Source organism: Centropristis striata, chromosome 5, assembly GCF_030273125.1.
Source record: "Centropristis striata isolate RG_2023a ecotype Rhode Island chromosome 5, C.striata_1.0, whole genome shotgun sequence".
NCBI lineage: Eukaryota > Metazoa > Chordata > Actinopteri > Perciformes > Serranidae > Centropristis > Centropristis striata.
Genome location: NC_081521.1, coordinates 5,690,030 through 5,713,750, shown reverse-complemented (window position 1 = coordinate 5,713,750; position 23,721 = coordinate 5,690,030). Strand labels below are relative to the sequence as shown.

The 23,721-nt window shown below is 39.6% G+C and overlaps 1 protein-coding gene and 1 long non-coding RNA gene across 2 annotated transcripts in view; one reads left to right on the top strand and one right to left on the bottom strand.

The window, feature by feature from the left end:
* The window catches only part of LOC131971633 (poly(rC)-binding protein 4-like), a 57,700-nt gene extending 37,223 nt beyond the window's left edge, over window positions 1-20,477 (top strand). The window contains exons 6-14 of the mRNA XM_059333161.1: window positions 1,245-1,376; window positions 4,272-4,400; window positions 6,665-6,739; window positions 8,412-8,483; window positions 11,260-11,301; window positions 11,401-11,476; window positions 12,009-12,058; window positions 15,965-16,134; window positions 19,503-20,477. Of these exons, the coding sequence (XP_059189144.1) occupies window positions 1,245-1,376; window positions 4,272-4,400; window positions 6,665-6,739; window positions 8,412-8,483; window positions 11,260-11,301; window positions 11,401-11,476; window positions 12,009-12,058; window positions 15,965-16,134; window positions 19,503-19,848 (1,092 nt within the window). The 3' untranslated portion in view covers window positions 19,849-20,477. The remainder of the gene's footprint in view (window positions 1-1,244; window positions 1,377-4,271; window positions 4,401-6,664; window positions 6,740-8,411; window positions 8,484-11,259; window positions 11,302-11,400; window positions 11,477-12,008; window positions 12,059-15,964; window positions 16,135-19,502) is intronic.
* Window positions 10,600-17,877, bottom strand: LOC131971635 (uncharacterized). Its single transcript, XR_009394396.1, has 3 exons — window positions 17,708-17,877; window positions 15,899-16,131; window positions 10,600-12,113 (listed from the first exon to the last, which is right to left on the bottom strand). It is a non-coding gene; the product is annotated as an uncharacterized LOC131971635 (long non-coding RNA).
* Window positions 20,478-23,721: the final 3,244 nt, after the last annotated feature.

Genomic DNA, 23,721 nt, shown 5'->3' with positions numbered 1-23,721 from the left:
CGTGGAATAGCCATGGATTCGCTCAAAATTTCCGTGAAACTGACACGGATTTCGCTACAATGCAAGTTAATGACAGTCATATCCCGTGACTATTCCAACATACAAAGTGATTATGTACATTCACTGAGTGAATATTTAGAAAATAAAACATATATTTCTCGCTACAAATGTGATCAAAATCCATTTTTATGCAGAAACTAAGTCAAAATATTGATTTTTCACTAAAAATGAGAGAACTGTACACCATGTTTTCTGTTCTGACTGCTGGGACCTTGAAAGTCACGTGACTTGGAACAAACCAATAGCCACGGGATATGACTGTCATTAACTTGCATTGTAGCGAAATCCGTGTCAGTTTCACGGAAATTTGAGCGATTCCGTGGCTATTCCACGGATTCAGTCAAGCTACTTAAAGGGATACTTAAAGGACAGAAATTGTCATTTGTGTAAGATGTACTCACCTCAAATAAGAGAACTTAAAGGACTACAAGGTAACACAGGGGGAGAAAATGAAATACAAATTATAATTTTCAGGGGGAAATACTCCTTAAATGGGTCAGGACTATGGATAAAACTGAAAGTGATGATATTGGCCATTCTGAAAACTTTTTTTACACAATATATTTGTAGACAATGTTGCTTGGCATGATTAAGAAGTGGTGTTCGTTTTGTTTTATTCATCTTTTTTTATAGTCAGCAATTGACTGAAACTGAACAGCAATTATGTTTATTTAGCTATTTATTGTATTCCAATTTAATCTTTTTTTTCTCATTTATCATTTGTATAATTGGCTGACAATGTAATACATGTTTGTATAATGTTTAACAATGTTAAATATCACTTAATGGTAAACCTTTTTGAAAAAAGTAGCTCTCTGGGTACATTTGAGTGGTGAAAAACCAGTGAACAATCCACATAAAACTAAGTCTATTTTTAGTCCAGTTCAAAAAAATAAAGGTTGTCGATGCATTTTCCCACTCTAAAATCAGTATCGGCATCAGTCTCAAATTGCACTATTGGTCTGGCTCCACTGGGAATTCTAAATCGTGCTGGAGTCACATTCAACACCTCTTCAGTCCTAATTATCGGAGCTCAAACCCTCCAGCAGCTTTTCTCTCCCTTTCATTTTCACCTTGACCCCTACTGCTTCATCGCTCCCTCTGGGACTCTCTCTCTCTCTCTCTCTCCTCATTCTTTCCTGCCCACTCACTACAGTTTTTCCTTTCCCCACATCTCCCTCCAGGACCTGACTGCGCTGGTGGCCAACGGCACCATCAGCTCCAAGCCACCAGTCACCCTGCGGCTGGTCATCCCTGCCAGCCAGTGCGGCTCTCTCATCGGGAAGGGAGGGGCCAAGATAAAGGAGATCAGAGAGGTGAGCAGCCAGAACACAAATCTACTCCATCCTCCTCGCCTTGCTCCACAGGCTGGACCAACACTGAAATATGGAGAGAACAAATCTGCTTCTGGAGATGAGGGAAAATAAACTGCAGCTGGAAGGGAGAGATATTTCATTTTCCACAATTCTGCTGTTTTTTGTTTGCTTTTTTTCCCTTACTGCATTTTGTGCTCTGTTCCTGTAAGCCCTCTTGCTTGCACTAATATATGATATGCTCCTATTCAGAATCACTGGGAATATAGTGCGTAGTATGTTAACCCTTTGATGCACAACATGGGTCTAAAGTGACCCGACAGTGTTTACGTTCTATATCTTTGCATTAAATTATTTCCATCATTCAGTATTCCAGGTTTTCATCAATTAGTTTGTTTTTGATCATCAAACATCCTAATTTTATGTTTTCCTTTATTATTTTTTGAATAAATTCCCTTTTTGTGTCACTTCTCTTGTAATGCACAACATGGGTCAAAAATGACCCATATCCATTTTTTAGCTAAGTATCTTGCTAAGCTAAACTACTTAGCTAACTTCTTGGCTAAGTAGTTAGCTAAGTAGCTTGCTAAGCTAACTACTTAGCTAACTTCTTGGCTAAGTATTTAGCTAAGTATCTTGCTAAGCTAACTACTTAGCTAACTTCTTGGCTAAGTATTTAACTAAGTAGCTTGCTAAGCTAACTACTTAGCTAACTTCTTGGCTAAGTAGTTAGCTTAGCAAGCTACTTAGCCAAGTAGTTAGCTTTTAATAATACAAAAACTTTTCTTCTTAATAAAGTATGGGAGGCAAAATGGAAATAATGATCTGTTGTTATTAAAAACAAGATATTTTAAGAATACTTGGAATATTCAATCATAAAATACTTTGATATCAAAATATAGAGCACAGAAACACAGCAAGCATTAAATAACATGGGAAATGAATGTGGGTCATTTTTGACCCATGTTGTGGATTAGAAGGGGTGTCAATATGTTGTGCATCAAAGGGTTAATACATTATAAAGGTTAGAAAGGTGGTGATCACATTTATCTACAGAAAAAAACAGCTATAAAATAAAATAATGCATATATGAATAATATGTAATAGATCACAACATGCAAATTGCATTAGAGCTACAGACCCTTAGTGGGGAAAGAACTACTCCGATACTCCTTAAGTAAAAAGTACCAATACTACAGTGAAATACTCTGCAGAAGTCCTGCATTCAAAATACTTTACTTAAGTGAAAGTGCAAAAGTAAAAGCATCAAAATCAGAATAACAGATTATTTCTAACAATACACTTAGAGCACAAAAGTCTTCACTATGTGTTCCGCATCAATGTGCTCATCACTTAAATGATACAGCAGGAAAAGATGGAGCTAACTTCTTTATATACTTAAAACTTGTAAGAAGTTTTTATCAGCAGTCTTACAAGCTAGTGATGTAACTTCTAGTACTGTGCCCCTGCAGATAGACCTATTTGTAATGAGCAGCAAACTGAAAAACAGCCAAGGCTGATGGGAATGTTGTTATGCTGCATTCCAGGCAACTAGGAAATTGAACATTTCCAAACTCCTATTAGTAAAAGTACAATGGCATGCTACTTACAGTCTGAGTTTGTGAACACAGTAATCTGATGTCACACAACAACGGCAGCACCGATAGATGTAAACACTGCTGATGAAAAACTATCAAGTAACAGGCAGCAACAAATATATTTGCTTGTATTTAATTAAAATATTGTATACCACCGTATAGTAAAACCTATTCGGCATGCAAGTTAATGTTGCAATATCTAAAATGAAATGTAGGCCATAATGGCTTCTGTTACCCTCATGCATTATTATTCATCCATCATCATGCAAGAGCATGCATTGCTGGGATTTCTATTGTGTGTATACTTGCCTAAAGTATTTATCATGGTCAGTGTACATTTGGCACTGTGCATCTGAAACACTTGGAGGTTGGAAGTTGGAAATCTCAGACAGGATATTCTGACCTTGACTAAAAAAATCAGGGCATCATTATACTGTAGCTCTCACAATTCCTTCTCTAGGGATCATGTAGGAATTTTATTTTAATCCATCCAATAGTAGTTAAGAAATTTCAGCCTGGACCAAAGTGCCGGTATCTGCACTTAGCTTGCCACCAGACTAAAGGCCATTAAGGCAGGAAATTAGTGAGACAATGCAGTCCGGATAGATCCCTTAACACAACAAACAGTATGACTCAGCAGTGGCAACTTTGAAAGGGAAAAACATCTGACTACATTTAGGCCCAGTTGAAACATTAGGATTAAACGCATCAGATCTTTTGCCAGTGACGTCTGACACTGTAACTTTAGCTCTGTACCCATCTACAAATAGTGTCTCTCTCATTTTAGCCTTTACCTTCGCCGGCAATGGCATCCAGTTAATTTACTGCGGTTAGACGGATTTTCTCATCGTGTTCATAACGCAAACGTGTTTGTTACAGATTTGTTTTGTTTGTTTGGTTGCCACAGGACACATGCTCACTTACAGAAGCATTTTGTGATGTGTGGGGTTCAACAATGGCCTCTGTAAACCCTGCAGTCTGACAGAGACATCAGCAAATGTAGATAAATCTTCAAAAGCAGTCCTTCCTGCCAGCAGACATGCTTTATTAGGAATATATCAGCCAAAACTCAGAATTATGTCTGCTGAACATGGGTGACTATTCATTTATCGTGAACCTGACAGGACTTGACGTTAAACATACCACAGCACTGTTGGTCTCCGTCAGTATAGGTGGAAAAAAATATCAGGTCGGCAAAGCCAGCACGGAGGCACGGAAAGAAGCCTTGGCAGAGTAATAACGGCTTGTCTTATCTCCGGAATCAAACTAATCTTTTTTTTTAAACCCCTATCATTTGCAGAGCACCGGCGCTCAGATACAGGTGGCAGGGGATTTGCTGCCCAACTCCACTGAGCGAGGGGTGACGATATCTGGGAATCAGGAGTCTGTAATCCAGTGTGTCAAGCTCATCTGCACAGTAATCCTGGAGGTAGGAAGCCTCTCTTTTACTCCACATACCCACACCTAGCTGACATGTCGTCAGAGCTCTGCTCCTGCAGCTTCATGAAGGAAATAATAGCTGTTGACGTGCATGTTTTTATTCCACCAGAATGGAGTTATAGTCTATCCCACTGCAGCAGAAGTTAATGCATTTTTAGTAGGCTGTGTTTGTCTTTGGTGTTATGTAATGCTTCTTACGACTCCGTTGCACAGAAGTCGACTGCTGAGCAAAGAATTGGTTGCATTATCCTCATCTCACACAGGGAATATGAAGGAAGTGCATAGTTTCTTTAATGTTTTGACCTTCTGTGCTGTACTCTTCCATGCGAGACATCGATGGAGTCAAAAGGTGCAGCTTTCAGGTCAAGGCTCAGTGTTGTTGAAGAGGACACTAAGCTGCTAACAGAAAACAAACTGGCCTGCAGCGAAATCTGTCCACCTTTAGACAACAGCTCTCTTGAGAAAATCGAGGAGGAGATGAGATAAAAACAACCCCAAGCACAGTTTCTCCCTGTGTGTTCATGAGAGTGCACAAGTCCTTTTTGTTTTAGCATTGCAGCTGGACCTGACTGACTAATTGCTAGTTTGATCCAGTTTTCCAGGGCTTTCTTCAAAGGCTTGCGAGTTTCATTAGGATTCTGTACCAGCGGCTTCTTGCTTTTGGCTCCAAGATTTAAATTATGCAAAGTTATACAAAGAATTTGCTGTGACTGCTCCCGCAGAAAAGATGCTCTACATTTTAAAACCCAAAAAACAGAATCGCCAATATTGCAGTTACTCGATAAGATATATGGTATCATGTACGCTGTATAATCTCCTTTTGTCATTGGTGTTTGAAGAATTTTATCTCCAAATGTCTCCGTGTCAGTGGATGTTTGATTTATCCAGAGGGCAAACCGCTGCAGAGCCAGCAGCTCCGATGCAAACCAAAGCTCAAAGCTATTATACCACAAAGAGCTCTCACTACACTGCTTCAATAATTCAATGAATGACTAATATTATCAAAAGGAAAACACGGCTGGGAATAATGTCGGTGTCATTAGCAGTTTAGTTCATCATTAATTGTTATTGTATCTTAATGTACCAAAGAGTTGCACACCATTTGCACTTAGTGTCTCATTCTGTGACACATCATTTTAGAGCAGATTGCTCATAGCTCTGGAAAAAATTAAGATTACAACAAAATTATCAGATTTTTTCAAATGTTAGTATTTATAGGCACCACACTGAGTGCCTGTCCCTGATCCGCTGAGGTGAATCCCCGGGGAGGCCTATGAGCTGAAATATCCACCACCAGAAACTGAATTTGAATCACATAAATTGAATTAGTATTGTTCAATTTGAGTCATTGCATTGAAAAACTGAATCTTAATTGTAATTTGAAATTTAATTTATTAGTTTGGAACTGAACATTCAGTTCTCACAATTCAAACTCAGTTCACAAAATTAAATTTCAATTTTCTGCAACGAACATCCAATGCAATCGAGTGCAGATACACAGATCGCCTCTTCGGCCAATCAGCACCTCTGTTTTCTTTTGTAACATTGGATCAAACATTTGTTGCCACCTGGTTGCCACTTGCCATGAAACAGAGAAAGAAAATAGACTGCCTTGACCACGGATTGGCCAAAGAGGCACTATGGCAACCGGGTGGCAACAAATGTTACAAAGGAATACCGAGGTGCTGATTGGCCGAAGAGGCGCTCTGTGTATCTGTGCTCGATTGCTCTGCCTCAACTACCCGGATGTTCGTTGCAGAAAATTGAAATTGAGTTATGCAAACTGAATTTGAATTGTGAGAACTGAATGGTCAGTTCCAAACTAATAAATTCAATTTTAAATTACAATTCAGATTCAGTTTTTCAATGCAAAGATTCAAATTGAACAATACAAATTCAAATTATGTGATTCAAATTCAGTTTTTTAATGCAATTATACAAGTTAAGCAATTTAAATTCAAATATAAATAATTCAAATTCAGTTTCTGGTGGTACACATTTCAGCCCATGTGCTAGCCACACCCATTTGACTTGGTTTTCCTTTTTAAATATGATTAAATATGGTTTGTGACCACCTTATCAGCACCTCATTAAGTTGAATGACATGCACTTCTGTTAGAATGTAATGGCTGCCATGCATGCAGAGATGCTGATTTGAGAACTATTCCGAGTGGTGTCTTAATTTTTTCCAGAGCTGTGTGATAAAGATCTACTACAATCTCTGAGCCCTTTGTCTTGTTTTTGACCCATCAGTCTCCCCCGAAGGGTGCCACCATCCCCTACCGACCGAGCCCCTCCCCAGCTGCCCTCCTCATCGCAGGAAACCAGGTGAGAGATTTTACCACACAAGTTCTGTAGCTTATCTGTGACACGCTAGCACACTTCTCAAAACTGTGTGGCCAATCCAACACATCCCCACGGTAAGTTAGGGTTGCTGCTAACAAGATAAACAGATTATTTACAAGAAAGAAAAGAAAAGAGGATGTTTGTCAAGAAAACACCAGCAAGAAATACAATGAACTGCGGTTATTTCTTGAATATAAAGATTTCTTTGCTTTCCTGGCACAGAAGGGGAAATACATAAAAAAGTATAAAGAAGCATTAGCATCGGCTATCAGCCAAATAAAATGTCAGTATCAGATGTTTAAGCATGGACTGCAAAAAAGGGTGTCAAAAATCAAGATAAAAACACTAAATCTGAGGGAAATTATCTTGCTGCATGGACAGATAATTTCACTTGACAAGATTTCTTAAATTAAGATTATTAAATCTAGAAATAAGCATGTTGAACGCTTAAAATAAGAAATTAACTCTTAAAACAAAATAAATTAAAGCTGCAAACAGCAATTAACTGGCCCGAGCAGAGTGCACTGCAAATTATTTGTTTCTTACCAAGATAAAAAAAACAACTTTAGATTTAGAAGTGTTGGATAATTTATCTTGTTTTAAGAGTTATTTCTTATTTTAAGCATTCACTATGCCTATTTCTAGATTTAACAATCTGTCCATGCAGCAAGATAATTTCTCTCAGATTTAGTGTTTTTATACACCCTTTTTTTGCAGTGTGGATTTAAGCAAGCAAGTGATGGACCAACACTGCTGCCATACTGTTAGCATGGCTGAAAAGTTTGAAAACCACTTGATTAGCACTTGGGCTTGACACTCTTTCACCTTCCCAACTTAAATTAAACTGCAAACGGTCATTAGAGAATGTTCGGGGATGGTATTTCCAATACTCGATCTTTTATTTCAGGCCTTGGCTCACTCTGGGGAAACAAGACTCATGCAGGTGCTCCCTGGTGGGGGATTGGTGTTTTTGTGTGTGTGTGAGTATAGGGTTGAGTGGTATATACGCTGCTGTTTGAGAAGAGACAGATATCCACCCTCCTGTGGAGCAAGTCACAAGATTAGCGAGTGGGACTGGAGACCTGCCGTCTCCTCTGGCTGCAGCAGCAGTCAGATATTCTGCATAGCTGTCAGCAGTTCTGACAGTGTTTGTGCTGCCTCAGACTCTGGTCAATTTATGGAATGGCTTTGTGTTTTTGATATTCCCCATAATAAGCTATCAAATTAAACCCGGGGCGAGGTCCTGGTCACTGGGAGACGGCTTTAATGAAGGCAGCACAGTGATAAGAGATGTTTGTATAATTTGTCAGAGCAGAAAATGAAGTGGAATGGGAAAGGGTCTGTGGATGAGTCATGGCCTATAAGCCTGTTAGGTGTGTTAAAGTGTCAGAAATGCAGCCTCGAGAGCCCATCTCAGACCAAATTTGATCTGTAGCGAAAGAGCAGGGTGAAAAAAAAAAAGAAATTGGAAGTTTTTATTCATTATTTCGACATCAAATGTGCTATGGAGTGTTTCAGCTGATAAGAACACATTTACACTCACTAATCATCACTTCCAGTGCAAAAATAATGACTTTCTGGACATTATAAACATGAAGATATTTCAGTAATGAGCTACGTATTTTCCTCTTGTGCTTCTCTTGTGTGTTAATAGGTGTTTGAGGCGTCAGAATTTGCACCCCACCCTCTGTACTCCGTCGCCCAGGGTGGCCTGGACCTCCAGCAGGTAACTGAACATTCATTACTGCAAATAATCCCCATTCTTCTGAATATGAAATAGAAATATCTCTGCAGAAGCTGGTTTTAAACTTCAGTGCAGAGAGCAGGAATTGGACTGTGAGGATCGGAGGGTTGTGTGGTATGTCCACATTTACACAGTCCATCATCTGGCACGAGGCATTAAAAACAACAGCTGAGTGTAAGCTTCAGCTATTGTTCTAGCCTGTCATAAGAGCTATAACCCCTCCTGAAACACGATGCCATCACACACCACCACCACAGTCTCTTTTTTAGTCCTGCTAGCTCTGCACCAGAAACATTTCGGCTTTAGGACTATTCCTCCCATGACAGCAATAGAAGATACTGTCATAATATCAGAACGGAAACAGCAGCCTCTGACAAATCAGCCCCAGATTTAAAAAAATAAAAGTGTAATTGAGGGTAATGAAATATAAAGACTTTTCCCATTTAGATCACTCAGGCTGTAAATTGAAAGATTATTGTGACTAATTTGTGGTGTTTTTGTGCTATCCTGTATAAACGCAGCTCTAATGTACTGATGCATTGTAATGGCAACGCTCTCCTCTGGAGTTAATGACCATATAGGATGGACTGGTAATAGTAGCCAGACAGCTGGCGTCAGGCTGAATTGAGTTACAATAGATAGACAGATGGATGGATAGATATATATATATATGAAGTTAAAGTGAGTATTGATGGGTTGGATGAGAGAAAAAGGGGGTTAACATCTGTGAGTATGCATAATTTAAGACAACGGGGGGATGGGTGATGCTGCAGGTAGAGATAGAGATGATTCCATAAATAATTTGTTAGAGCACAAAAGAGGAACTATTTTCAAGTAAAACTTGCTTTTAGCAAATCCTTAAAAGAGGTCAGGTCACCCAAATTGCAGAAAAAGCAAAACAAACTTTTTAGGGAACCCCTGGTGGGATATAAACATGCAGATAGTTTTAACTTTATCTGTCTTGGTTTTTCATATATTTTAACTTTTTTGGTGCTCCATCCCAATACGTTGTTATTAAGGGATTTTTTTCATAAATGGCATTTAATCCTAATGATTTGTTTGGGGTCCAGGAAGCCCCTGGCCCCCTTTAAAAGCTTTTAAAAAAACATACATACATCATTGTTTTATCAACTTGTATACTAACTACAGTTAAGTTTTTAGTATTCGGGAAATTTTTATAACATAAATTTGGAATTATTGTTTAAAACACTAGTGCAGTGCCCGATCAAAATGTGACTGTTTAGACCAGGCCAACTGCTTAACCCTCTGGAGTCCATCTCTTTATTGAAAATATACGTTTTATGTACAGTAATAACTTTATTTGTATATGATATGTAGATAAGCTGAGAAAGCCAGTTGAAATCATAGGAGCTTTCACACTGTGCCATTTTTCTAGACCATTTTTAAATTGTGATTTTTCTTTCTACAATGAAAACTATTACTATTTTTAATTTACATGCAAATGGACTTTTTATGTTGTTTTATTACTTATTTTTTCTGCTGTTTTTCTGTGTATAAATGGTAAAGAAAAAAAATCCATAGATACCTGTGTCTTTTATTTGTATTTTCGGTTCCTGGCAGCTTTATACTTTGTTAATTAAAATAAAATTAAAAATCTGACTGATACCCAAGTTTGTGTCAAGAAAAATTTGCCATGCATGTGATGTAAGGACAGACTGAAAGATGCTAAACAGAGACAGAAACGAATGCATATGAAGTTGACAATTTTGAACCAAAATCTCCTGGACTTCAGAGGTTTAACTTCTTCCTTCTCTCTTTCTTTATCTGTTCCTGAACGTACTGTAGCGAGTGACAAAGGTCAAAGGAAACAGATTATTAAAGATGATAATTGAAGAAAATAATTGCAATCTCAATGGGACCTTTCTGGCTAAATAAAGGATGAATAAGTAGTGGTCCCAGTACACATCCATCTGTCCACTTTCATCCACTTATCTGAGGCTGGGTCGCAAGTAAAGAAAAAAAGTATTCCAGACATCCCTCTCCCCAGCAATGTTTCCAAGCTTTTCCTGGGGAGCCCTAAGGCGTTGCTAGGCCAGACGAGACATAATCTCCCTGCGTGTTCAGGGTCTACCCTGGGGCCGCTTACCAGTTAGACGTGCCCAGAAAACTTCTTAAAGAAGGCACCCAGGAGGCATCCTGATCAGATGCCCAACACCTCAACTGGCACCTATGTAAGACCCGAAACTCCTCACCCTGTCTGTAAGGCTGACAGTGTGTACAGAACACACTACTAATAAATATGTCGCTTAGATCTCAGACACACTTCGCCTTCCTCAGTAATACATCCACCAAGTGTGAAGTCAATCGGATGACCCAGAAAATCAAAAACAGACAGACACAAAGAAAAAACGGGCTGACAGAGACTCCTTCCATTTTTGTAAGATAAAGCAGCGAGACCCCAAGTGATGTGGAAGAACAGACACTGCATTTGGAAGGAGATGTTCTTGTTGAATCATTTACTTTATGACATGTTTTAATGCTATGGGAACCACAGGCAAAATTCAATTCACTCCATTTGGATATTTAAAATGAAAACCTGCATTGGCAGAGGCTGTTATAAGTGTATCACAAAGTATGTACATTTCAGGGCTGAACTGCGAATGCTCATTTCTCTTATTCTGAAAAACAAAACCGGCATGTATTGACAGTGAAGCACTTCCATTAGGAGGCTGCAGATTTATTGCCCATGTGATGTTTTATTGCTGTAATTTACCTAATGCAGGATGCTCTCTTTCAGGCCTACACTTTGCAAAACCAATATGGCATTCCACACTCAGAGGTACGGCAGGACCATTTGTGGAAATATTATGATTTCATATAACATGAGTCGTTTATAGTTTATTGTACAGTGCATTAAGTTGTGTTCTCCCTTTTACAGATGGCCAAGCTACATCAGCTGTCAGTGCAGCAAGGCCTGAGTCCAATGGCCCAGCCTGCTTCGACTATCATACCTGGTAAGTAAAGCAGTAAAAATAATCCCTATCTGCTCTCAATTACATCCCATTACTCAGAGAGTCATACGAATGATAAAATAAACAGTTTTCAAATAAAATAAGCAGCTCGCAGAGTTTTGCCATCCCTCCTCCATCTGTAACTTATCATAAATTTCCAACCTTCCTTTAGACCTGAGAAAGAAAGGCTCGCTGTCATTAGCAGCACTGATAATGTGCTTATGTCAGTGAGGAAGGAGGAGACGAGGCTTTATAGCTCTCGCTCTCTCTCATAGAAACTATTATGTGAAATGATACGTTCCGCAGAGTCAGAGAACTGGGAGAAGGAAAAGAATGAGTGCCGTGTTAAACATCAGTCCATTAAAATGGAAATTAACTGCTTTACTATATCTAGCTGTTCCCCGCTCAAAGGCTTTTTTCCAGCCTATCAATGCCAGTTTGTGTGGCTTCACTTACTAAAAGAGTTGAATGAATATCAGAATGTCAGATATGTCAATTTTATTCAGTCGGTGCTGGTGTTTTTTTCTCTCTTCAGGGATGGACTCCAATTCTCAGACATCTCAGGAGCTGCTTATTCCCAATGATGTAAGCAGAAGCAACTCATGCATTTTTATTCTTCGTGTTGTTAGTATTTCCCCATCTGAACAGGGAGAAAAACAACAGGAAATCAGCACTCATCTCACATGTACACAGCACAGGAGCAGGTGACTTTGGATGCGGCAGTTGCAACTGCAAAGACATCGAGTGTGACTTCAAAAGAGACGGGAGACATGTTGGCAACTTACTAATTATCCTCATTATTCTAACCTCAGACTAACCCAAGGTTAAAGGGATTCTGAGCTGATATGGATCCTTTCGCATTATTGTCTGGGCTGCAGTTGCAGTGTCTTATAGAGTGACTCCCATGAGTGCTCAGTAAATCCTCTCATGTTCCCTGACCTACTTAGAGGCTGTCTGCTGTCAAAACAGCCAATAAGAAAACAGACAAAGATCCTTTCCCTCTTCACTTAGCCTCCGCCAGGGTTTGATGAAACGTCTCTCCAATCTGAGAGCCGAAATCAAGATGCATAGATTCACTTCAAAATGAAGCCCAACTACACTTCTCCTCAGATCTGCACTCTAGTATTTAGTTTGCCTGGTTTGGACTGAAAGCATCTGGCTATTAATTGTAGTAATTTTCTTCCTATTGGATTTCATTTAAAAAGTTCTCTTCTAAACTCAAATTTATAATGAAGCCATTTATGATTTATGATTTAATTTGCAGTTGTTATATTCAGTATAAAACAGAACAACATTCATCCATAAGAATGAAATGTTGTTCAGGAAATGAAAGAATAAAGGCTGACATTTTTTCCTGTATATTTCTCACTGTCAACAAATCTTATGAAAAGGCCAAAACAAACAATGTGTTAGTCAATTTGTCAATGACTTCCTCAGGCTTGTACCTTCCTAATGAGGGTGTATATCTTTTGATTTGAGCCAAAAACATGGACTTTCATTTTTTTTTTTTTTTTTTTTAATGGCTGACAATTTTCCGGGAACAGCAGGGCACTGTAGCGTTTAGCAAACGTTACTCAAACAGGAGTGAATAGAACATTTGCTGGAGACTATTTTCGACTGCAGGTTTTTACACGCCTGGAAGTATTTACAGCAGCAGAATGGTGCATGTGGGTTTGACTCAAAATAAACTACAGTACAGCAAAGGTACTTGTCACCCTGTACAACAGTGTAGCTCAATATTTAATCGTTTTTTGGTCTTTTCTTTGGTCTTTTCGTGGGGTTTGTTACCATTTAGCCCTTTGAAAACAAGGTTTTTCCTCCTTAGTTTCCTTAGTCAAAGAAGATTTTCATCGAAATGAAAATGCAGAAACACAATTGAATCACTGTCAAGAGCATGCCAAATCATGAGGCAGCATTATAAGCCTGACCCTGAAGGCATGTTGGCCAATCACGAGAAGAAGGAGAATAAGATGTAAAGAAGCTGGAAAAAAGCGATGAAAAAGCTAGCAAGCTACCTTGGGATACTCAAGCCCCCAGGAAGAGCACTGCCCTCTTCAATATAGCGGAAGAGTAGCTGTATATTTACAGAAAACATGAAAAGAATCCTGTTAGCAAGGCTAGAACCAGCACTATTTTGGCCAGATACATCCCTAACAAAGGAGATAACAACACACAGTGAGCCAAAATAAGCCCAAAAAAAGAAAAACTGCAATTTTTCCATTTGCACTGAAAATGGAGTTTCTGAAAAAAATAACCCTGGAAGAAGGTGACCTTAACATGCAGTTTTCATGTGAAGGAAAAGCAAAAACACAATTTTCTAAAGTATTACATTGTCAACAAATTCTAGAAATGAACACTGAGAAAGCAAAGAATAAACATAAACAAATAAAATAACTAATTAAACATCAGTAATGTATGTTGAGTATCGTTATGAATTGCCTAAATGAAGACAAGATACAAATATAATAAACAGCCATAGGACAATTGAGACCTCAAGCATCGTTTTCTGTATTATATGTTCTGCAAACATACATATCAGGACACATATACACTGTGATAGGCTAATATATAAGTTGCACTTTATTCTGAAATGCTCTTTACTGTCACATTTGCAGTTCAGGCTATTACATCAATGATACGTATTGGCAAAGACAAAATACCAGACGATAAAATTAATGTTATTTTGCTACAGAGAAGAAAAAAATGGGTCTGGATTGATTGGGTTTTACTGTCCTCTATAGCATATAGCCACAGCCCTTCAACAACATTTCTAAAATGCCTGAAGGCTTTTTTAACCACGTAAACCCCCACATGGGCAGCGGCACAATGCATCAGAGTCCAGCGCTATACGTGACAGGGACAGCTGTAAGCTCCAGCCATTGTTCCAGAAGAGAGGACTTATAGCCATGACTGAGCCTCCTCAGCCCTCCGTCCCCCCTCAGGCCGAACACACAATCCCGCTCTGTGCTCACACACACACACATACTGAACGCCGAAGGAGACTTGTGCACGCACACACAGATGCATTGAGAAACTGCTTACACCCAGTCAGCAGTATGTACTGTACTTCTGCGCAAGGAAGATTTAGCCGGAAGAAAAATGGCTGCACCCTCAACATCCCATCCCTCTTCCTGTGTCCTTTCAAACGACTGCCTCAGCAGGAACTCAACAATATGTAGGCCACTTATAGTTGAAGACCAGGCGTATGGTGCAAGCTTTAATGTTATTTGAATGCTCAGGAAAAATAATCACCACAGCAAGCATACCTGAGGCATCTCCTGTGTCATTTATTTAGCTCTGGTTGCATTTTTTTTCAGGTTGTTCATATAGGAATGCTGTTGTCTGAGGTCATGCACACCAAAGCTGTTGACAGCTGGTGTCCATTGACAGCTGGTGAGATTCTTGGTCTCAGTGGGGGGAGACACATTATCTGTGATTTGAGGTCTGTAGTGGCCATTGTCTTTAGAGTTGCTCTTTAGGCTGGCTGTGTCTCTTCGCCCCCCCCCGCCCCGCCCCCTTGAATAAACTGCTGAGCCAATAATAGCCAGGGCGAGCAGTCAGGTCGCTGTGTGACAAATCAGACATTGTAGAACGGGCTGCTTACTTTTCAGGAAAGGAATGTGAAATGCAGGGACGAGTGCAGCACGCACACGGCGTTTGTGTGTGTATTTCTACCTACGCGTCAGCCGCTGTTAAGCTGCTAGCACACACGCATACTACAAGTACTTCATCACTGTCTGCCCCACTCACTATATATCTGGCAGCATAACCCTGTCACTGAGCCCTGACACCCTGCACTTGAGCTGATACGCAGCCCCCGAGCTTTGGCTCTGTTAAATATCTACTGTCGCTAATAGGCCGGGGTCCAGGTTTGGTAATGAAAGCAGAACAAAAGTGATAATGTATTTTGGAATGCAATAAAACTCATGTCATTGTCTAATCTACTCTCAGCAGAGAGAGAGCTCAAGCCGATGGGACTGTATGTTATATATTTGAGTTATTTTCCCATTATGTTTTCCATTAGTGCAGAGATGCATCTAGCTGGCATGTGTTTGGGAAGTGATTTGTTTGGGAAGTCATCACCACTCTGAGGAATCAATAACCTTTTAGCCACTCAGATTAATGAGAGGCAAATGTGCCTCATCTCGTCTCTTTTACCGGTGCACACGCACTAACAATTAAGGAAGACTCTAGGGGAAAAAAAGTGCTTTTGACATGCATGATGGATGACCAATCCACTGAAGACAATGTAATTGCAATATTCAGAGTGGACTGCATTAAGTCAGCCCAACAGCCCTGCATGCTGTTTTTTTATTATTCTAGTGTTTTTGTGTTGGCCTTCTACATCGGAATCACTTTCATCAGCAATACAAGCAGCAATAATAAAAAACCCACATAAGCTGGCATGATTTATTGAACTCTTACCTTGTAAAGCATGTCAGCTTTCCCCATCAAACTCAGCGATCTGTCTCTGCCTGTGTTCTTCTGCAGCTGATCGGCTCAATCATCGGCCGTCAGGGCACCAAGATCAACGAGATCAGGCAGGTATCAGGGGCACAGATCAAGATCGGCAGCCAGCTGGACGGGACGAGCGACCGCCATGTCACTATCACAGGAACACCGGTCAGCATCAACCTGGCCCAGTACCTCATTACCTCCTGGTAAGACCCAGAGTACAGACACGTAATGACTCACTGCAAGTGCAGGCTGGAGAGAAACACATTGGTTTAAAAGGGTCAAAGGTCACGCTGTGGAGTGATACGTGATAATGAGGCATGTCCTTGTGCTGCTGGTAATTGGCCTCCAGGGAATGAGTAATAGCCTGCTTGTATTAGAAGTAGTGTCTTATTGTAATTCGGTATTTTCAGTGCAACTCTGACACCTTTTTCTTAATTATTTTTTCCATATAAAGATTATAATGCAACACAACACAGTCTATGAAAGTCTATGAGTAAATTGGTGAAGATCGTGTGCCATTCCTATATTTCCGGGGTGCTCTGTTATTCAGCTTTATATTTGCTAAATACAGGGGTGCTTAAAGTTTTTATGACTGAATGCCAATTAAGGGAGAGAGCAAATCAGTGAGGGCTGCACAGGGTCAGCACACACCGATCACTGATGCAGTTTGTACAGACTTTAACAAAGTAGTCTGCACAAACTCCACCAGAGACTGACTTAAATGCTTAAGAATTTTGTGAGCTACATATTTATGTACCACATATACCTCCCCTTCTTCTCACAACATTTATGAACAGGGATTGTTGAGCAAATAAGTCTCATTGAAACTGTTAAACCGTTTGTGACATTGGTCATGATGTCGTTTAATGTTCAATTTCTTCAGCACTGAACTGATCTGTTTGCAGAAAAGGCAGTTAAGTTCATCTTTCCCTGAAGGTCAGATGGAGTATGAGTTATTTTTTTCCTGAAACCTCCTTTTTTCCTTATTCAAACAGCATTTTTTAACAGCTTTCCCTTCTTACTCTCACAAAACTAAACTTCGGAGTTGTTCAGTAAAATCGATAGTTAGCCAACAGCACTAGCAGCACTATTTCCACTAGTTGCCATGGAACTTTGGACAAGTTGCCATTCCCAATGTGACAGACAGGGAGACACAATGTGACGTAGAAGCCGAGTAGTGTATTACATTTAGGGCATTAATTAGTTAGCAACTTATGATATGGGTTGGGGTTTTACTGGATAATATTTTTGACATATTTTAACTTTAAATTTGATCCAAACACAATAGAAGGGTTCATTTGTTAAAACATAATATATTACTGGGGAACAAAGACAGGCTCCCACAACAAATCTGGGCACATAGAAGTAGTTCACACAAATAACAAGTCAGAATAAAAAGAACACATATGCCAGATAAAATACAACATAAATACAACCAAAATGGGGGTGCAAGGTTTCACAATAAAAGTGAAGGAATATTTCCCCCCTCACTGTGTTCTGTTGAATTATGTGCAGTCCAAAAACATTAAGCACAAAAAAAGACCTTAAAGCAAGGATAGAATTGCAGTTTTTGCACAACCTATAGTACACACACAAACACTCGTGAGTTACAACTATCACAGTAAAATGGTTGGACTCACTTGTCTGCATATGAGTCTTGCACACTGTGAAATCCTCAATCTGCTGCAGGTTCTTTTCTGCTTGTTTATTCTCAATGCATAATATAACCAGTCCACTCAGTGTCTGTGTGACAAACAGTAGAAACTCCTCACACACCTCTCTGAAAGTAAAAGTTACAGAAGTTACAGAAGTCACAGAAGAAACCACTGGAGGATCCACCATGCGCATTTTGCAGCCAGTTCCAGCTTTCACCTGTCCACGTAACTTCCTGGGTGCGCTTGATTTGTGTCACTTAGCATGCTTGGCGGGTGGAGCATTAAAACAGTGATTTATTTATTTTTGCTTATCTGGATGCAGTAATTAAATACTAAAAAGTGCACAAAAATGGCTTTGTCTACTTTAGTAAAAGTAAGAAAACTGGCATCAAAATATACTTAACCTCTTAAAACCCACCTGCCTGGGTAGATTTTAAGGGTAGGTGAAGGGTTGGGATTGGACTAAAATAAATACATGCAAGAGTTGAAAGGTAACATCTTCCACTCGTGATTGTTTAGCACGTTGCTTTGGGTCTGTTACGACCGAGATCGTAAAGTCTTGATAACTGTGCTAGCATGTCATGTAATGTCTAGTCTGCGTCTTTATGCAAATACTGTGTTCCGTGGCGATGCAGCCATTGGTGGATTCAGCTACCGGTCACAGGTGATTTGATTTGGTTTGTCTCAAAAGGGGGTCACTATATAGGATGGCCTGCTCTGGCCACTCGAAGGGCTAGTCATTGCTATACTTTCATTTATAAGGCAACATTGGGACTGCTGCCTTCATACATTTGCACCTTAAATACTCTCTTCGTTCACAAGATCAATTGTTGCTTTCTGTCCCTTATGCTCGTATGGAGTTGGGTAAAAGGACATTTGTTTACTCTGCACCTTATGCATGGAATATGCTACAGAAAGACTGGAAACTAACTGACTTAATTTCTTTGAGCACTTTTAAATCCAAACTGAGATTTATTGAGGCCAATTCCACAATATGCACTTGTTTCTCACAACGCGTTTAAGGTCTGTGTCTTATGTAAATATGTAACTGTATTCTGTGTTTGCTGCCTCTTGGCCAGGGCTCCCTGGAAAAAGAGGTTCTTAATCTCAATGGGATATTTCCTGGTTAAATAAAGGTTAAATAAAAAATGAATAAAATATTATGCAAAACATGCAGAGACAGCTTTGCTAGCGTTCAACTGGCTGCATCGGGTAACCGCAGTCTATGCAGGCAACACACAGCTCTCAGAGCATGAAGAATCAAGCATTTTAATTGACTTAATAACTTAATAAACCTTGGGCTTCTTAAGAGGTTAAGAAGCAAAAGTAGGCTACTTATGCAGGCAACATTAATAGCTGGACATGCACATGTGCTAATTTAGCCTCAAATGGCTTGCCTCAAGCAGAGGTGAAGAACGACTACAGAGGTCTGTAGCTCACTTCTTTCTCATGTCACACGCTCAGACAACTGACATAATTTAACCCATTGAAGCCTGGAAAGCGGATACGTCGTTTTGTAGTATTTGTATAAGCTCTCAAATACTTTTTGAATTTAATTTCTATCTGCTACAGAGGCTAAAAAATCTATTATTTAGTAGAAGTGTTGACACTTCTGTTGAATTTCCAGAAAAACTTCAGGTTTTAGGGGCTTATTTTAAAATCGCCCAGAGGTTTTACAGGTGTTTTAGGCGTCAATGGGTTAAGGCCATTTAATAATTTTTGCCCTGCTACCTCTGGAGCCACTTAAAGCTTTATACAGCTTTTTTTTTCCACAGATGCAGCAGTACTCCCCAGACTAAGACTGTAGAGTTCTCCTTTAAAAAATGTCCAGACTCTTCACTCACTGTTGCTGCAACAGTTTAATCCTCTAATCTTCATTCTCTGTCTCCCCCCCCCTCCTATCTCTGCCCTCATAGTTTAGAGACAGCCAAATCTACGGCCCAGGCAGCCACCATGGCAGCTCCGGTCGACCTCAACATGGCCTTCACCCAGCCCGGCTCCCCAGCTGCCTCCCCCCAGCCCACCCTGGCCACAATGGGCGCCCTGACCCCGGCTCATATGCTGAGCACCCCGTACGGTGCCATGCCCCTCTCTGGCTTGCTGGGGGTGAAGTCTGTCCCCTTTCTGACTTTGTCCAGCGCCGCCCCCACCGTGGCCGTCACTGCAGCGCCCTCCCACACCACTCTGGCCGCCTACACCGCCAAAATCTCCTCAGCCAACTGCATCAAAAAGCCAGAGAGACAGAAGTTTGCTCCTTACTGATGCAGCCACCGAGTTCCGTCTCTGGAGATTCACATGAAGGACAGCTGCAGTGATCTTCCACAAAACGCCTGATGTAGCCATATCCGCTGGCAGAGATGCTCTTGACTTTTATTCTATGATGCACCAACAGAGAAGAGACCAATGGAGATGTGGATAAAGCTATTAAAAGTTATTTACGGTTATAGATAATTTGTGAGTTTCCCATGAATTGATGGACTGCTTTCATCGTCACCTCATCACTGTTATTGATCACTAACAAAAGGGCTGGAACCTCACCTGAGAAACACATGTTTAAATGACAGTTTTCACATGTGTGTCTCAAGTAAGAGATCAGCTATAAGTATTTATCCTTCAATAAATTTGTAAATTATACTCAGATGACAAATGCTCTACTGTATGATGCTTTTATACAATGTCTATGTTTGCCTCTTGAAGTTTTTAAGAAAATTTGTAAATGTCTGGGGGGTTGGGATTTTTTCTTTTTCTTTTTTTTTAATAATCTGTGCTATGGTACTGTACTTCACTGTTCAGTGTTACGTTCGTTTTGTTGGATTTTATTTTGAATGTGCAACTTGTTTAATCTTTATTTATTAGTATTGTTTCATTTATTAAAAGTCTTTGTTTCCTGACGCATTTGACTCTTTATTTTTTTATCTTTCTCGACCTGTATTTGTCGCACGCTGATGCACTAAAGCCTGTTAATTTGCCTGACAGGCATTCAGACAGGAGACACATCGCTTGAACCAAATCTGTGTCAAATTAATGAAGCAGCACGAGAACACAAATTCAAAAGGAAACCGTGCACACAAAGAGATGCGATGCCAGATCCAGGTTATTTTTATTTTCTTCCAAACAGAAGGCTGGATGGCAGCTTGTCATTCGAGTTGCCAGAATGCATGAGAGATGCTTTTCACATCATTGTGCACTTGTGCCCCAAACAATAACAGCAAAATGAGACGATGTAACCCCACAAGAGGGAAGAGCTGGGCCTGCCTGCCAAGCTCTACACTGACATGCATGCAAGTGTGCATAAACAAAAAATAGATCCAGTGTGAGGGGCACATTATTATACTGAAATCCACTCACTGTAAGTCCCTTAAGACAAAATACAGTTAGACTTTAAGACAGAGGAGTTTGCGATGGAGAAAGAAAAGATGCACAAATAGAGAGAGAGAGATAGGAAAATAAAAGGAGGCACAGTGACGCTGTAAAAATGATATTCAGTATCTGCATCAGCATGCACCACAGCATCATCATCCTCTGGAGAGGCAGCTAGGATCCTTTCATCCTAACTCTTCTCCTTTTTTTTCTGTGACTGCATCATGGATATGCGAGACACGGAGAGAGCACAGTCCTCATTGTTACCAAAGACATTTCAGAGGCAAATAGACACACAGCCCACGCTTACAACTTCAGTCTTATTCAGCTGAAGTCCAACAAGCGGGAAGGCTAAAATATGATGCGGAGGAGCCTTGAAATTGTTTTGTGATGTTTTGGCATGAAAGGTATTCTATCTATCTATTTATCTATCTATCTATCTATCTATCTATCTATCTATCTATCTATCTATCTATCTATCTATCTATCTATCTATCTATCTATCTATCTATCTATCTATCTATCTATCTATCTATATTATTTATATATATTTTCTCAGTTACTCAAAAGTACTTGTTCAGCCTTCACATCATATCATCACTTGTGCACATAATCAAAGCGATTTCTCATTCTTTCGAACAAATTGCAAAGGCTTGTGTACATTTGACTTCTGTATCAGTTGCTTATTTCATATTACTGTAATCAAAATGCATTACACTGGTTCTCTGTTGAATCATTTTACCCCACAACATCTAGGCCAGGGATGGGCAACTGGAGGCCCGGGACCCGCATACAGCCCGCACCCTCACTTGAAGTGGCCCTCAGTACAGCTACATGCATTGAGCATGAAATCTTAAAAGTGCAGTGTAAAAATGCACAAAATGACTTCTTGCAATTAATGTTGGTCTGCTGTTCTTGCACTGAAAAAAAAGAAATCACAGTAAGTGGTTATTTTTTATTTGCTTCAAACCTTTTGTATTCCTATTTATACTGTTATACACTGCAACTTATGCTTATTTCTAAATTCAATAATCTTAATTTAAGAAATCTTGTCAAATGAAATTATCTGTCCATGCAGCAAGATCATTTCCCTCAGATTTAGTGTTTTTATCTTGTTTTTAGACACACCTTTTTTTGCAGTGTATGCATTTGAGCATGAAATATGTTAAGTTACTGCACTGTAAACATATTTAAAATTGCAGTTTCATCATATCTGGTTAAGTGCACGGTCCTATATGTGGCCCTGTGGTAGTGTCGATGAAAAACTGTGGCCCCCTCCAGCATTTAAGTTGCCCATCCCTGATCTATAAGCTTTAGTTCATTGCATAAGTTGTGCATGAAAAATGGATGACCCATTGGTTATAATCTGTCCATCATATTTTATAGACATTTCTTTTAGACATGTGTCCTGAATTTGATGAATGAATTGCTCTGAGGTGAATCTCAACCACTGATCAGCCAGTTCTCTAAAATAGCATCTCATTAAAGTCTCATCTCAGTAAAACAAAATGCTACAATTTCTGACAAGAACAAGTGAATCAACAGGGACGACGGTGAAGAAAAAGAAGAGGAATAAGACTGCATGGTGGAAAGGTAGAAGCCACAGACAAAGGTCCTTTCCTGATAAATTATAAGGGCAGTAATTGTGGATCATGTTCTTGTCGTGGCCTTCCAGCGACCGAGGCTTCTTGCAGGGTGCAGCCGGATGAAGAAAAATAACTGTGTCCTCAATCATTCAAAGGTTTTGTAGAGAGAACAGTTATGCAACCCAAAAATGTGCACTGTACTGTAACACATTTCCTGTAATCCTTTATATCACTGTGTTTCGCTTGTATTTTACAGCATACAGAAAATACACTTAAATAACTATATACAGATAATTTATACTATATTGACTACTATTGCTATGCTTGAGTTCACAAGGCTGCATTTTTTCTGTATGGCATAAATCAAGTGTGGGAAATTGATTATCGTGCAATCAATCTCCCCCATTTAACAATTTGAATTTTGTAATGTTAAAAATTAAAATGTCACATAAAAAAGTTGCAGTCTGGTGTATTTTCAATCATGTAATCGAAACATTAACCATAATTCATGTCAGGAAAGACTTACAGAATACACTGATGATAATATGACTAAGCATTTTCACTACCTTGTTTATGAACAATAAAACAAGGACTTGTCTTTCTGATATTTTTCTGATTTTGAGAGTCTCAGGAAATCCATTCTGTGCTTTTTTTGAGATATGCACTTACTGTTTTGCAAATGATTTGAGAAATTTACTTAATTGAATTGTAATACTGTCTTTTCAGACGGATTAAACTCAGATTATTTCTAACTAATTCACAGGTCACTTGTGCCACCTGTAGGCCACACATCACTACTCATTACTGACATGAAAGCTGATCCAAAAAAATGCTCATACAACCCTTAGACTTATTTATAACACAGACCTTGTTATTTTTCTCTCTCTATAAAACTTCACTTTGGCTCCAGCTGCATTTCCATATATGGAAGAAAAAAGATTTGCTGCATTTGAATATCAAAGTGCTCCGTTAGTGACAGTGTGAAGCTTGAGCTGGTGAGAGCAGGGACCTCAGCTGTCACTGCAGCTGAAGAGTTTGTCTTTTTTTTTCTTCTTCTGTGGTGGACCCAGGGGTTGTGTGACATGCTGTTACCTTCATACACACACACACACACACACACACACACACACACACACACACACTTCAAGCACACCAGTGGTAGAATGCAACTACTTATCCAAGTCGTGCA